The sequence below is a fragment of the Microtus ochrogaster genome, unplaced genomic scaffold (genome assembly GCF_000317375.1).
Source record: "Microtus ochrogaster isolate Prairie Vole_2 unplaced genomic scaffold, MicOch1.0 UNK1, whole genome shotgun sequence".
Lineage (NCBI taxonomy): Eukaryota > Metazoa > Chordata > Mammalia > Rodentia > Cricetidae > Microtus > Microtus ochrogaster.
Genome location: NW_004949099.1, coordinates 8,719,689 through 8,735,180, shown reverse-complemented (window position 1 = coordinate 8,735,180; position 15,492 = coordinate 8,719,689). Strand labels below are relative to the sequence as shown.

Below are 15,492 nucleotides of genomic sequence, written 5' to 3'. Positions count from 1 at the left end.
TTGCTGGGATCTGCAGTCCCAGCACTACCTACCACCCAGTGAACTTCACTGTGACCCCTCCAGGCAGAACCAAGCCCACATCAGTGCCCCGCCCTCACCCCATTGCCGGCTGTTGCTAATGCTGGCTGGTTAGGTTTTGGTTTTGCAGAAACAGGATTAAAGGTGCGAATAAGTCATGGCAGGAAGTTAAGCTCCACTGTGCCCTCCAGATGCTTTAGTATGATTTCAGGGAGCAGACTGTGGCCTCATCTTTCAGATGAGAAAACCAAGGGCCAAAATTACCAACGTAGAGGTTCAGGGATTTGGCTCCAGCTGGGCCCAGCCATGAGCACCTGTCTCCGTTTAGAGTCAGGTCTGGTCACCACCATCTTTGTATTTTTACAGTCCCGTTTGTCTTCATGCCTGGCATACAGTACATGTCAGGAAATTGTAACTTGTGTTGTGACATACTCAGTTGGATTAAACTGAGCTCTTGACGGGTGGGGTGGGCTGGAGAGATGGCTCAGCAGTTAAGAGCACCAAAACAGGACCCAGGTTCAATTCCCAGCACCAGCATGGCAGCTCACAACTATCTGTAACTCCAGGAGACTCAACACCCTTACATGCAGCCAAAACACATTCATAAAATAAAAACAGATAAATAAAAAAAATAACAAACAACTGAGCTCTGGGCTCTGGTGCCTGCAGTCTTAAGTCACAATGCTAGGTACCAGAGATCAGAGATGGGGTTGGGTTGGGACAACTTGGTGCACTTGCATGTCATCTATCACTGGGCAATGGGCATGTCGTCATCCTATGTTCTTCTCTTGGCTGGAACAGCTGAGGCACAATATTTGGGCAAAGAACTTATTCTGCACAGAAAAGTCTATATATAACACTGAGCCAGCAGATGATAATGCAATAGAAAGAGGGATAATGAATATTGAATATCACTGAATTGCAATTTTAGGTAAAAGTAAAATCGCAAAAAACAAACAGTTGGGGGGGCTGGAGAGATGGCTCAGCGGTTAAGAGCATTGACTGCTCTTCCAGAGGACCTGGGTTCAATTCCCAGCACCCACATGACAGCTCACAACTGTCTGAAAAAAATACAGTTCCATGAGATCTGACACCTTCACACCAATGCACATAAAATAAAGTTAAATAAATCATTAAAAAAAACAAAAAAAAAACCCAAACAGTTGGGAAGGTAAGAGTTTGTTGTCTCACCCTTGCTCTGTTTCAGGCAGCACAACAAGATCCCCAGTGTGGATGGAAGCCAGCTGAAGTCCTATCTGTCCCTGGAAGTCCTGGATCTGAGTTTGAACAACATCACGGAAATCCGAAGCTCTTGTTTCCCTAATGGCCTGCGTATAAGGGAGCTGTAAGTGTCTCTGCCATCCTGTACCTTAACTTCCAGGCCTTGTAATAACTGCCCTGGTTCTCAGTCCTAGACACAGGATGGGTGCTGGCTTAACTCTGGCCCTGGCTTGGCTAAATCTATGAAGTTGTACAGACCTTTGGCAGGCCAAGAGTGGAGTCTACCCATGATCCCTTGGGCACCCATTAGAGCATTTCCAAACCCTGTAGTACTCTGTGGTGTCACAGGTGGAGGGCAGCCGTGAGGTTGGAGAGGTTAATTGGCTATCCAAGGAACTTGCCCCCATCACAGTGTGGAGCCCAGGAGTCGGACCAGTCTCTCTGCTAGAAGTCTAGTTTTGCTCTCATGCTCTGAGCTGTCTCCCAGAGAAGCTGGGAGGGAGTGGTTGGGGGATGAGTGGGTGCGAACTACAGGGAGACAGGTTCAAAGAGCATATCTGTCTTTGTAGCATCAGAGACCATTTGAATAAGCCATGTTTGGGCTGGCTCCTTTGGAGAGGGCCATTACTCAGCTTTGTAGGTGTTTTAGATGTCTAAGAAAACAGTCTCAGTACCTGTCTTACACTGAGTGAATGGTAGACAGGAATGAAGAAGTTAAACCTATGTAATCCACTCACTGCAGGTAGAAAAATACTGCTTTGGGGAGGAATCTGAAGACCGAAGCTAAAGAAACAGTTTCTAGTTGTGAATGCATTTCATCCTGTTTCACTGCTTCTGACTTATTCTGCAGCTCATTTGCAAAGCTGCTTTAGGGCTCACTGTGACAGTCAGGAAGGGTGTCACTTGGTGTATCTTTCCCAAGTCCTTCTGAGTCTCCAGGGAGAGGAGTGATTGCTTTCAAGAGTTCCTCAAGGCACAAGAATTGGGAACAAGAGGCCTTGGCTTCTATAACGCCAAGGGAGGGGACTTTCAAAAGGGGTCCAGCCACCACTTAGTGCTTCTTATGTGGAACAAGGCAGCCACTGACTGTCACCCTGGGTGCACTGTCCTTTCCTGCACAGATACAGAGGGCACTTTCTACTTGGCAGCTGTTGACTGCTATGTCTTCATCACACCGATTGCTCTTTAATCTGGAGTGCTAAGAACAAACAGTCCAGCCCCATTTGCAGAGTCCTCATGTGCCCTGCTCTGGGCTGCTGCCTGATGGCGGGAACAGAAGTGCCTCACTCCCTCTTGGCACACAACCCATTGCGGTTGAAGATTCTCTCTTGTCTGTCTCATTTTCACTTAGGCATGTGTCTGGGGAAGGCAGGAAGAGGTGTGGAATGGCCTCTTGGGAGGAGCCTGTATCATTGGCTATGTCTTGTCTTTTTACTACTTGATAGAATTTTCTCTTTGAGCTGCTTGCATCTGAGTTGTCCATTGCCATGTGTATTGAGAAAGAGCCCCCTCCTGTGTGGTCACAGGAGGCTCCCCTGATGTGCATAACATGTAGCCCTGTGAAGATGCTTCTTGTTTTCCAAAGAACTCACAGAGGTTCTTATTGAAGGTGTTAGAATTATTTAAATGAACGGTTTGCACATTTTCATTATGTAAATCATACAGTCAGACCCACTTCAGGCTTAAATAAAGGCTGTTTTCCCAAAGTGTAAAACCCACTTGACCTTGCCTCCCAGTTGACTTTTTGCTTTTAGGGCTTTTCTGTCCAGTCTGAACTAATTGTTGGTGAAGGACTCCCACAGGTTCTCTTGAGTGAGGCAGCCTTGTGTTGTGCATCTGGTGTGGGTAAAGCTTAGTGTCATCCCCACCAGCATGAGCACAGTGTGTCTCAGTGTCTTCTCTTGATCACACATTTCTGCTACCAGCATTCCCACATTCTCTGTCTTCCAGTCAGGATAGGCTTGGGAGCCTCCAGATGATAAACAACTTAGTGGAGAGCAGCTGACCCTCTGGGTGTGTCTTAGTGCTTCCTAGCAGACCCAGCTGGGTCCAGCGCTATAAGGAGTGAGGACGGCTCCTCCCGCCACTACATTTTCTCTCCTGAATCATTCCAGCAACTTGGCAAGCAACCGCATCAGCAGCCTGGAGTCTGGAGCATTTGATGGTCTGTCACGGTCGCTGCTGACTCTTCGTCTGAGCAAAAACAGGATCACCCAGCTTCCTGTGAAAGCATTCAAGCTACCCAGGCTGACACAATTGTGAGTACAGAAACCTGCACTTTAATTAAGGTTAGCCAAACTTTATGGGGGCCAAATTTCCCCAAGGACCTTGTACCAATTGCCACCCCTTCCTCACCCCCCTTGGTAAAGCTCTGCATAAACTATCATTTATGACCCTACCGCAACACCTAATAAAAGCAAATTAGGAGCTGGGTCTGGTGTCAGCAGGCTGCCTCAGATGGCCGAGGAAAAGACCCACGTGCATAAATGCTTGTCCTCGCTGACACTGTACTTCTGAAATGCAGTCCCTGACGCCTGCTGATCCTCCTGCCTCAACCTCCCAAGTGCTGGGATTACAGGCATGCACCACCACTCCCACGACGGCCTCATCTCAGAGGTACTGAGGCAGGCTGTGCCTTGAACACAAAGACATCTGAACTTTCTTGAATTCTTTGCTATGCAGCTAGCCTAATCAGAGGTAGCCACCTCTGACTGAAGGAAGCCACCACTTCATTCCTAAACTTTAGAAGGTTAACTGGTTTGTTTTTGTATAAGAGAATATATTTGCATCCTTCCAGATAGCATAAACAGCAAAAGGTTGCTAGAAAACTTACATTAACCAAATTAACCGTAGCTAGTGAAAGGTTTTTCCACTCTGTTTCTTTGCTTTTCTGTGTCGTCCTTTTAGCAGAAGAGTATATTTCAGGGAATATGCTGAGATTCAAAGTTCGGTTTAGACAGAACGAAGCCGTTGTAGGTCAGGCTGGGACAAGGTGGAGTGTGTTCTATCCTCGCGCTCCTATGCACCACCAGCCTTGGGTGCTGGAGCTTCGCTTTGCTCTTTTCAGTCTAAGAGGCCAAAGACACTATGTGAAGCAGGGTCATGAGACACTGCAGAAATATCTGGGGAAAACCAAGGGCTTCCTAGCTCGTGCTGTGTTCTCCCACCTTCCCCAGAGTTGCTGATGGGATCCAGCTGACCTAGATTCCTGCTCTCTCTTGGTCAATGAAAGCTGTTCTGCTAGGACTAGGGGCCAAGTGTGGGCTCCCACCCCCACTTCTCCATAAAGAGTCACTTCTCTCCATTGTACGGAGGTCTGTCAGACACCCGAGTGGAAGTTAGCTGCTATTTGATACCTAGTGGTTAGGATTTTCTTAGGTTGAAGCATCTGGTATGGATTTCTGTTGCTGAGCACCTCAGTTAAGGAATGCATCTCCTGAGTCCTGCTCAGGGCCTGCTATAGACTCATGAATGGTGACTTTTCCCGGAAGAAATGTGGGTGCTTGTGCTCCCACAGTACCAGGGCCAGCACAGAGCTAGCTATACAGTGTTCACTGTAGTGTTCTTACTGCATCTCCCATGCTGTGGACAGTTGTCAGTGTGCCAGCTGAGGTGTACCCTTGGCTCCCCTAAGACTCCTCCTCCATTGTTTCCCCATTGACTTAAAAACCTGCTTGAACTTCTGGGAATGGTGCAGGCTAGATGCACACATGGGATGTTGTGACCTGATGGCTTCATTTCCATAGGGACCTGAATCGGAATCGGATTCGGCTGATTGAGGGTCTCACGTTCCAGGGCCTCGATAGCTTGGAGGTGCTGAAGCTTCAACGAAACAACATCAGCAAGCTGACAGATGGTGCCTTCTGGGGGCTGTCTAAAATGCACGTGCTGTAAGTGCAGGCATCCTCCTGAGCTCTGGGAGGACGTAGGCATGGACTCTTTCAGCTGGGTGTGGTGGCTGCCTCCACCCAGTCCCCTGCTCTTTGGCCCTTTTTCTGCACAATGAACCAAACCCTGGGTTCTTTTCCCTGAGAAGTAGGAGGAGGTTTCAGCAGACACATGGTCAGCTAAAGAAGTGGAAGGAGACAGACTGCACCAGTCTTCTGGGCCTGTTCTCCTCCCCCACTTCCTCCAGGAGCCTAAGACTGCAGAATGATTCCTTCCCCCAGCCTCTCCACTCCCACATCTTAGAGGCAGTCCCTTCCTTCCTCATGCCGGGTTGATGGTCTTTCTTGATGTGCAGGTGGGCCAAAATGTATAGTCTATCTTGGGAGATTTATTCCTGTCTTGTGAGCTAATCAAGATGCTGAGTGCAGATGTGCAGCTTTTATCAGGGGGTTTCCAGCCAGATGTGTGCAGCAGCAGAGCTGTCTGCTGCCAGAATACTGAAAAAGAATAGCAGAGAGGCAGTCACTGATCTTCTGATTTTAGACCTCTGCAGTCGTTTGAATCTGCACAGCCAGGCAGTAAAGGTGGTGTCACCTCACCACCACCACCAAGCGTGTTTTCACGAGGTAGTCACTTCAGCCTGTACTTCTGCTATGTCTTTGTAGCTGGGACCAAGGCTGGAAGCCTGGGCCCACAGCCCCCAGTGTGCCGCCCTGTCTCATCCTCAGAAGCACGTCCCACTACCCACCCCTCCCCATACACACCCACTTCATACGGCATGCATAGGAGGAGCCTGCCGCTCAGCTTCTTGCTGGTCACACTTTCTACTTCTGATTACCTGGATGTCAGTTTCCTATGTTTATTGGGGAATCTGAAATCTAAATAAATGGTCACTTGCTGAGATCCGACTTCTCAGAAGAAAATCGATTGCCCTCCACTTGCTTATGTTAAACCTGTGTGTTTCTTAGGATTTTTTTAAAAATACACTTAAGTAGAGCAGTGGGAGAAAGTCAGATGGACAAAAGCAAGTTCCCGTTGGTTAAACTTCTCACTGATACTGAACATAGAGCAAGATGTACATCCTTATCTCTGTGCTGGTACCGTCTCTGTGCTAATGACCATGTCTGATACAGACGGGCCTCCTATTTGCTGTCTGTGTGACGAGGGAGTGGCGGTCTCTTCATCCTGTGTGTATCATCTCTGCAGACACCTGGAGTACAACAGCCTGGTGGAAGTGAATAGCGGCTCCCTGTACGGCCTCACAGCCCTGCATCAGCTGCACCTCAGCAACAACTCCATCTCCCGAATTCAGCGCGATGGCTGGAGCTTTTGCCAGAAGCTGCACGAGCTGTAAGTCACTCACAGTACCCGGTGAAGCCTCAAGTCAAGGAACCATGGGCTCAACTCACCCCACAGGTCCTGAGTAAGAGGCAGCCCAGAGGCAGGGAACATGGTGATCTGTTCAGGAAGGAAGACCCACATGAGTCTTAGGTCTGAGGCTTGGAGTCAGCAGTGAAGGAGAGGACAATACCAGAGAACAGAAGCCTAAATATTGTCACTTTTTTTTTCAATATGAAAAATTTATTTGGACTTACCAAATCACTTGATAATAATTCAGTTTTGATTATGTATCTTAAGTACAAAGAAAGTCTCAAAAGAAGTAGTGCTGAAATGTTTTCAATCAGAATTAATAATTATTAAAATAATATATTATGTTGATACAAGTGGAGATTATCACTTTTATAAAAAATATGCTACATATCATTATTTGACGTTTTCAATGAGAAATTTTGCCTAATTTTTCACAGACCATATTCTTCTAGCATGATATTATCACTTTTGAGTAGGAAAGTGAACCCGGAAAATGGTGGTGTGCTGATGTGGGGAGGCTTTGTTAGCTTTGGGATCTCTACCATCCTTTGCTCAGTTTCTCAGGACACTGGGTTCATTCCTGGCCTGTTTGTGTCCCAGTGCCTGATGATGGATGTGTGGAGAAGCAGCATCCCTTAGGTCCTTTGGGAAGTTCCCGGACAAGGCTCCCAGGTTGCACTCTTGCTCCTGAGAATGGTAGTGACTGACCCCTCTGATGGGTGGGTGTGTGTGTGTGTGTGTGTGACCCAGGCATCCCCTCACAGAAGGACTTAACAGACATTTTGTCCCTGCCACTTGTCTAGTTCTTATGGTTTATTTTTGAGAGGCTCAGAAGTGTTTTTTTTCTTTCTTTTTATCTTGTTTGGCTAGGGTTGGCTACAGGACAAGATTGATCCACCAAAGCAGGCGATTGGTAGGAATGCCACACCTTAATTAGCCTCCCCTGTGGTTTTTGACTTCGCCAGCCATACTCAGAGACACTTGACCCTGATGCTGACAGGGTCTTGCAGGCTGAGTTTTCCTCTGGTCATCCACCCTCAGTGTAAATGTCTTCATATCCCACACTTCCCTGAAGTTCATAGTGTAGCTGGTCCTGTCCTTTGTACAAGGCTGCAGTCCTGTCCCTTGCGGGACTGTGTTCATTGCACTTAGGTTCTGTGTTAGTGTTCATTCCTCGGGTTTAGCTTCTTGCTACCTAGAGAAGCTGCTGTTGACCACCGCCCGTGGTACTGAGTGGCTCTGACCAGCCTGACTCATGGCTTTCTGTTGGGGGCTAGGAGTAGTAGGAAAGAGAGGGGCCTTGTAGGTGTTCAGTCTAGTCCCACCTGAGGACAATCCTCCAAACATACCAAAAAGTGTTTGAGCCCCTGGAGCTGGGGCCACATGGAAAAGTAAACTTCTAGAGAGACCCTTGAATTCCCTCCTCCCATTTCTGCCTGGCAGTATGACAGTGTCTCTTGTGCCCTCTAGAGAAAGGGAATGTTCACTCGACTATACTGGACTAGTTCTAGTAATTTGCTCCATATTAGAAAACCTCAGCCAGATGTAGGATTGCTTTCCAAGGTGTTCTTGCCCTTCCTTTAAGCTAATTTTAATTGCAGTTGAGGATGTAATTTTGGTTTTCTGCCAGATCTTTGCAACTGATAGACACTGTGACTTATTTCTCTAAGAGGGACAGCATAGTGTTCATTACGACCTTTAAAACCACCTCAATCTTCAATCAATTCATTCTGCTGCTTTTTGTACCAGTCCAGCCTTAACTTTCTACGTGTAGATAACTGATATGTCACATAACCAACCCAGTGCTGTGCAGCACCTGCAGTAGCACTGGGAAGAGAATTGGATTCCAACATAGAGTCAAATGCATGCTAGGGACCTGATCCCTGTTGATGGTAGGTGTAGTGGTCACAACCCAGGCCTTCTGCGTCAGGGTCTTATCCTGCAAAGATGACAGGTCCTGGTTTGGCTGTCCCAGGCAGTGGCTCACGGTGCCCTCTGCTGGCCAATACAGGAGTGTAGCTGTGGCTTCCTCGCTGAGTGCAGAACTCTTCCAGATTCTGTTCACTGTATCAGTCTCTGCCAACACCAGCAATGGAGGGGCTTGGAGCCTTGAGATTTGGGTTGTATGACAGGTGTCTACAGTGTGTGTAAGCCTTAGTCCTCAGTTTTCTGGCCTGGATTTCGTTTAGTTATCAGACTAGATGAATGTTGACCTGATGGGTTTCTTTCTGTATGGCCACTTTTACTCAGGATACCTGTAGGTATGCGTAAGTATCCCCTTTCTGGTGAGGTCAGGCCAGGTGTGGCGTGACTGCCCAAGTGCAGAGAGCATCCACATAGCCTGATGGTCATCTGTCTTACTCTTCTTTCCTCAGGGTTCTGTCCTTCAACAACCTCACTAGGCTGGATGAGGAGAGCCTGGCCGAGCTGAGCAGCCTCAGTATCCTGCGCCTCAGCCACAACGCCATCAGCCACATCGCTGAAGGCGCCTTCAAGGGACTCAAGAGTCTGCGGGTCTTGTAAGGATTTTGCTTTTGGGGGTGACAGAATAAAGGGTACCCAGGTGGGAGAGCAGTCAGCAAAGCACCTGCTTTGTTGAGAGTCCCCCTTGCTGGTGTCTAGTCAGAATTGGACCCAAAGCTGGCCTGCTATGGGAACATGGACTTGAACTTTTATATCATTGACCAAAAAATTACCATTCAGCAGATGGTGCCTACAGAGGGATAAGGACTCTTTAAAAATTGTTATTATCAGTAATTCTTAGTACATTTGGCAGGACAGGGTGGGTGGGTCTGGAAAGCAGTGCCTACACAGGGTACCTACAGCAGCACCCAGACTGTGTGTCTCTGATCCAGTCTTCTGTGACTGCTCATCCATTTTTCTTTTCTGAGCTGGGAGGGTGGTGGTTTTGTTCATTTGCTTTTTAAGACAGGATCTCTGTAGCCCAGGCTAGTTTCAAACTCACATAACTGAGACTGGTCTTGGACCTGTGGCTATCTCCCCACTTCAAGCAATAAGATTACAGGTGTGTGAGCTTCTGAGCCTGGCTGTAAATTTGAGAATTTTTTTCTCATGTTGCTGTAGATCAAGCCCAGGGCCTTGTGAATGACAGGCATGCTCTCTTCCTCTGAGCCACATCCCCAGCCCTGACTTCTGTATTTAAATCCTGTGTGTTTTTTTCCTGCTCCTTGAAGTTCTTCGGTGGATCTGGTATCCCAGAGAGATAGAAACGAGGTCCTTGCTTGTGCCTCACTAGGGAGGGTGTAACAAAGAGGAAGTGTGAATGTCGCACCCTTTACAACATCCAGTTGGGTGAGGTTGCCCAGGGTGCTTTCCTGGGACTTTGTAGTTACAAAAATGAGGCAGATTCCTAGCAGCCTGAGCCCAAAACTCCCAGAAGGGCATAGGGTTTTCAACAGACAGTGGGAGCAGCTTCAGCAGCCTTGTCTTCTCTACTGGGAGAGCATGCCTGTCATGTGCCTGGAGGAAGGCCTCTCTCTGCACTCACACCTGGCAGAGTGGGGAGTACGAAGAACTAGTGCCAAGCTATCCAAGCCGAGGTCAGTCTGTGAGCTCTTGTGAGACCTGAACAGAAAGGCCAGAAACATTCAGGCTGAGCTGGCCAGAAAGAGAGGGAGACTTTGGCAGGCAAGGCCCAGAGCAGGAAGACAGGCACACAAAGCCACAGCCTGGGCCCCTGCTGTACTCAGTCTAAAGATGACAGGGTGGGACTCACTGAAAGGGGAGGTGCCTTCCAGCAGTGCTGTTCTCTTAGCTGCAGACTGGAAAGTGAGGGTCACAGCAAGCATTTTGCACTTGTGTCCCAGCTCTACTCCCAATTGACAGTGACTTTCCAGCTTCTTCCCCGAGCCAAGAGCTGCATCCCTTTCTGCTCTTGGCCATATCTACAAGGATTCTGGAAAGGGATGAGCTGAGACCGCGGCCCTGTAAAATTCTGGAGAGCACCAAATGTGAGAGTGGGGTCTGGCTGCAGGTGTGGTGTGTCGCCGGGCACTGTGACCTGCTCTTGGAAGCTCAGAGGAAGCCAAGTACTAACCTTATTCAGACAGCCTGGGGCCCAGGAGTTGGCCTTATTTTTCCTGTCCTGGCGAGTGGGTCTCAAGACTGAGTCAGCACCCAGATGTCTGCTCTGGCTAAGAGTCCGGTGCTGGAGAGGCCTCATGAGGAGCAGGGTGCCGGCCCCAGACACAGGCCAGCCTGAAGGAACACCAGGGCTTGTTGCCATCCCTTTCTCCCACATGCCTTCCGGTGTTCTGGTTGAGCCCAGAGAGAGGACTGTGGTTAATACAAGAGTAGACAGGAGCCATTGGGAATCATTTGGGCTAGAGGTCGGTGTTGACTTCTTCTGGTGCTGTCTACTGTTTCCCTCCCTGGCTCCAGTCAAAAGATTTGATGGGTGTGCTAGCTTCGCTGGAAGTATGCAGAAGGACTTTGTTCAGCCACACTGCCATGGCAGTATAGAATGCTGGGTCCTCTGGGGCACACCTAAGTGCTTTAGGCCTCCCAGTGAAAAGCCCGGGTGTGGGGCTGGTCTCCCTCTACAGTGAAGAATGAAGCCATAGCTCAAGAGGGAGTGAACTCACCTTCTGTCTTCTTCTCAGGGACCTGGACCATAATGAGATCTCAGGTACAATCGAAGATACCAGCGGTGCCTTCATGGGGCTTGACAACCTCAGCAAACTGTAAGTATTTCTGGGTATGCAATTCTGTAATGCGGGAGATGCACTCTAGCAGCTCCCCTGGGCTCACAAAGGACAGCAGGGGGGTGTGCTGTGTGCAGAGAAGAGGCTGGGGACCAGGGTGAGGGCTCCTTAGCTGCTCACAGGCCACTCTTGCCAGCGTGTAATGCTCCTTAGGGCTGCTGGTCTTGGCCCTGTTCACAGCCCATCCGAAAACACCTAAGTGTTTTGTCCTCTGCACAGAAGGGTATGGCCACCTTCCTCAATTTCTAGAAAATGTGTGAAATATCTTTCAGTGACTTGATAGTTTTGAGGCTCTTGTCAGTACTTCTGTTATTAATTACAATCTCAGTTAGGAGCAGTCATTAAGGAGACCACTAGGAATAACTACTTTGAATTCAATCTGGGGAGTCTTTGCCCTTCCCTCCGAGAATTTGCCAGTTGCTGTGTTAGACTCATGTCTGTGTCAGGTTCCTGATGATCTGTCTCATGAGGACAGGCTCCATTATGCGACTTTAGAGCTAGGTGGGACGACTTTGAGCCCAAGGCCTTGCAGGTGGCAGGTTCAGCTGTACGCCTGGATAATGGGGGGGGGGGGGTACTCATTCCTTTGTCCAGGTTTCAGAACGACACTGGAGTTATGCTGCTGGGGGCCAGCCCACAGCCAGCTTGTGAGGGAGGGGCATTTCTGGACTTCATAGATCCTGGAGAGACGTGTGGGAGAAGTGGTACAGGCCAGCACTCCGCCTCCAGGTCTGCCCTCAGCATTGCTCAGGCGGGAAGAAGGTGTTCTGTGTGAAGTGCACTTGAAGGGAATATGTGGGGTTACACAAGTGGGACCCTGGCCTCCTGCCTGGATGGGCGCTCCATATGGGGAGGAAGTTTGCCCACGCCATGGCTCCTTCTAAGGACACGAGTACACGTCCTGCCATGACACATTCCTCCACTCTGCACACACCAGGGTGCCTTTGTGGTTGCTTTAGCAAGCACTGAAATGGCCTTTGGGAGCCTTTGGCTGGATTGGCCATAAGTGTAAGAGGGTTTAAGAAGTGATGTCTGAGGTCACTGGGGAAGTCAGGCTGCCACCCCTTCTCTGAAGCACCCTTCCAGCCCGGGGAGCCATCAGCACCTGCAAGCTTGAGAGCCCACCCCACAGCACCCCCAGATGTCTGCCGAGAGGAGGGCGGGGCCTGATTCAGCCTACCAGCAGAGTGATTGGCACTGTGTAATTGAGAATTTGTTTTATTGCTGTTGTCACCGTTAGAAATAACAGCTGCCCTCACTGTAAAAGAGGTCAACGTGACTAATATTTAATGGATGAAATAAGGCACAGCTTTTTCCTAGATCTAGTTTATGGGAGATTTCACTAAACAGCTCAGTTTGTTTTTACTAGGACTTGGAGCACATGGTGCCCTGGCTTGTGGGGATCTGAGTAAGTGCAGGAATTGGCAGTCTTGCAGACACACTTGGGGTTCAGTGCCCCGTGAGCTGTTAATTGCTGCTAGTTTTGTGGCTAAGAAGCCAAAGTGAACATAGCCACTGGTTTCTGGGCAATTGGTTTATTTAAAGTAAGAATTCCAGGTTGTGAGTTGTGGAAGTGCCTTCAGATTGAGATGGTTTCTGTGTCTACACAGACTGCCCATGAAAGAAGAAGGTAGAGAGGTCATTTGCCTGTTTGCCCTTCACCTTACTAAGGCTGGAAACAGTGGGCTTTGTGTAAAGGCTGAACTGACTGCTGAAGCCCTCGGGGCAGGAATCTGTTTCTAAAGAAGCCTTATATTGTGGTTCAGTGATGCCCTGGGGAGCAGGTGGAGCTGGCATCTCTGCCTGTGTTCCTTGCCCTGTTTGAGCCTGTTCTGGGGTATAAGCCAGTGTCTTGTAGGCTAGCTATGTTTCTGCCCTGTACTGTCTGTCCCTTCAGAGCCTGACTGTAGGCCACGTGGTGGGTGATGGCTTGGCCATGGTAATTAATTTCCAGCCACAGACTGGTACTCAGCCTCCCCCATGGCCTCAGTCCTACATAGGTGGAGGATGGCCTCCAGCCTCTAGTCTAGATCGTCTCCCTGGTTCTTACTGGAACAATCTTACATGGCTGGAGGATGGCCAGCCTGTAGTCCAGATGGTATTCCTGGTTCTTATTGGGGCAGACTTACATGGGTGAAAGAATAACTATCTCTAGTCTAGATTGTATCTCTGGTTCTTGCTGGAAATCCTCAACAAGAAATACCTTTCTCGGGAAGAATTGAGCCAGCCTAGCTTTGTCCATGGGCTCCTCTGTCCACTTTAACACTACTGCCTGGCCTTGTGGACTTTGACATTTCCCAGGCATCTGGCCTGCTTAGCATGCCCGTTAGAAAATCCTGGGAGACACTAAACTGAAGGGGCAGAGCTGCTGACAAGCGCCACTCTTGGTTGTCCCGAGAGATATCTGCCTCTCATCAAAGTCCTCAATAACAAAGGAAGGAACTTTGTATTTAATTGTTCAGCATACTCAAGGGTCTCCCTTGGATGGGAGCTCTGAGCTTCATAGCCAGTAAAAGGAACACTGTGTATATTAACTCAATACTCACTGCTAAGGCCAGGATTGGAACTGTGACAGTCCTGTCCCATGCTCGAATGCCTAAGAGTACAGACTTTAGTTACCTGGAAAGTAGACTGTGACACCCCAACTACCTGGGATTTAATGAACTTCTGGTCTACTGTATATAAATTCTGGGCTCTCACTCAAGAGCCAGAGTACAGGAGGGTAAAGATCAGGACAGCTGCATCCTGACCACTGGAGTGCATGGCAGATGTAAAGACCTATGGGGTCATCTGGATGGATGCCCATCTTCTTGTTCTCTTCTGGTCACTTAGGACCCTTTATGCCTCAGAGCATGGAGGTGAATGGCAGATTTCGGTGCTAGTTTACACTGCCTTCTGACTCTACTTCTCACTGAAACGGTAACCAGCCTGTTTTTCCTCCAAGACTATCACCTTGACAAACTTCCTACCCCCTTGGGTGGTCCTAGGACAGACAGCATGGTGTAGCCTTGGTGATTTTTACTTGACACTACAAGGGGTCTCTTAAGACCGAGTGGAACATGCGATTCTAGCCTGTCATCAGCATGAAATTGTAATAAAGCTAAAGGTATTTAATTTCAGAGTGGGGATGGCCTGTGTACTGCAGCTCTGTGATCCCCGCATAGGTCAGCGTTGCACCCCCTCTCTCAGACACTTGTGAGGTAGCACTGCCCTAATGATGTGTTTTCTTTTTCCTAATGCGCCTTCGTCCCCATCCTGTCTACCTTGGGCCTGGATGTTTGGAAACTACAGAACTCTGTTTGGAAACAAGATCAAATCTGTGGCTAAGAGAGCATTCTCAGGGCTGGAAGGCCTGGAACACCTGTAAGTATCCTGCCAGACCCTGCCCTCCCCACAGGCCTGATAAACATGGCTGCTGGGGAAGTCTGCTAGCAATTTAATCGCTTCTTTGTAAACCGAGAAACAGGCTGTTTGGAAACACCATCTGCTTCCTTCTCATTATAAGTCAGCTTCAACTTTGGCCTTTATTTTGCCCATGCCAGGAACACTCACAAAGCACATAGTCTGCTGGCGTTCTCTTAATTAACTCAGTTGGTATTGGAACAAATACCTTCGTCCCACCTGCTGGACTACATCACCCTGCATCAGACTCCTTGCAGGGTCCTTGAGCTCTTGCTACTCCACAAGGATACTTTATCCTGGCAAAGCCAGGCAGCACCCCTCCCCTTTAGTAGCTAAGGCATTTCTAGCACATGCAGGGAACTTTCCTAGTGGCAGGGATGCTTGCCTAAGGGACCTTGCAACGAAGTAGGCAGCACTAGTTCTGAGATGTTTATGCTGTTGTTGGGAGTGGATGCCTCTAGTGCCTGGTTCTTAGTTTTATTCTTCTTTGAATCAAGGTTAGCCTTTGTTCTGCTGGGTAACTTTTTTTCTCAGCTTTCTACCTAGCTTCAGGGCTGCTCTTATGGTTGACTTGGTCTCCAAGTCGTTCTGTGTGCTCGCATAAACAAGAGAACTGAGAGCCATTCCCAATGGATCTGCCACATGGTACATGGGTCGCTCCTGTGGATGGGTCATCTGTGAACCAGGGCTGGCCTGGAAAACCCCTGATTGTCCTCACTCAGCCACACACTTGACAGCTGCCCACAGTTTCTATGGACAAATTATGTGTTCTATTTCAGGAACCTGGGAGAGAATGCAATCAGGTCTATCCAGTTTGATGCCTTTGCAAAGATGAAGAATCTTAAAGAGCTGTGAGTACTTTGGAATC

At 48.7% G+C, this 15,492-nt stretch overlaps 1 protein-coding gene across 3 annotated transcripts in view; it reads left to right on the top strand.

Moving 5' to 3' along the window:
• The window catches only part of Lrig1 (leucine rich repeats and immunoglobulin like domains 1), a 100,570-nt gene that overhangs the window by 69,775 nt on the left and 15,303 nt on the right, over positions 1 to 15,492 (top strand). For all 3 annotated transcript variants that reach the window (XM_026788061.1, XM_013353011.2, XM_005364916.2), the window contains 8 exons: positions 1,226 to 1,363; positions 3,354 to 3,497; positions 4,986 to 5,129; positions 6,334 to 6,477; positions 8,874 to 9,017; positions 11,121 to 11,201; positions 14,514 to 14,585; positions 15,404 to 15,475. In XM_026788061.1, coding sequence (XP_026643862.1) covers positions 1,226 to 1,363; positions 3,354 to 3,497; positions 4,986 to 5,129; positions 6,334 to 6,477; positions 8,874 to 9,017; positions 11,121 to 11,201; positions 14,514 to 14,585; positions 15,404 to 15,475 — 939 coding nt within the window. The remainder of the gene's footprint in view (positions 1 to 1,225; positions 1,364 to 3,353; positions 3,498 to 4,985; positions 5,130 to 6,333; positions 6,478 to 8,873; positions 9,018 to 11,120; positions 11,202 to 14,513; positions 14,586 to 15,403; positions 15,476 to 15,492) is intronic.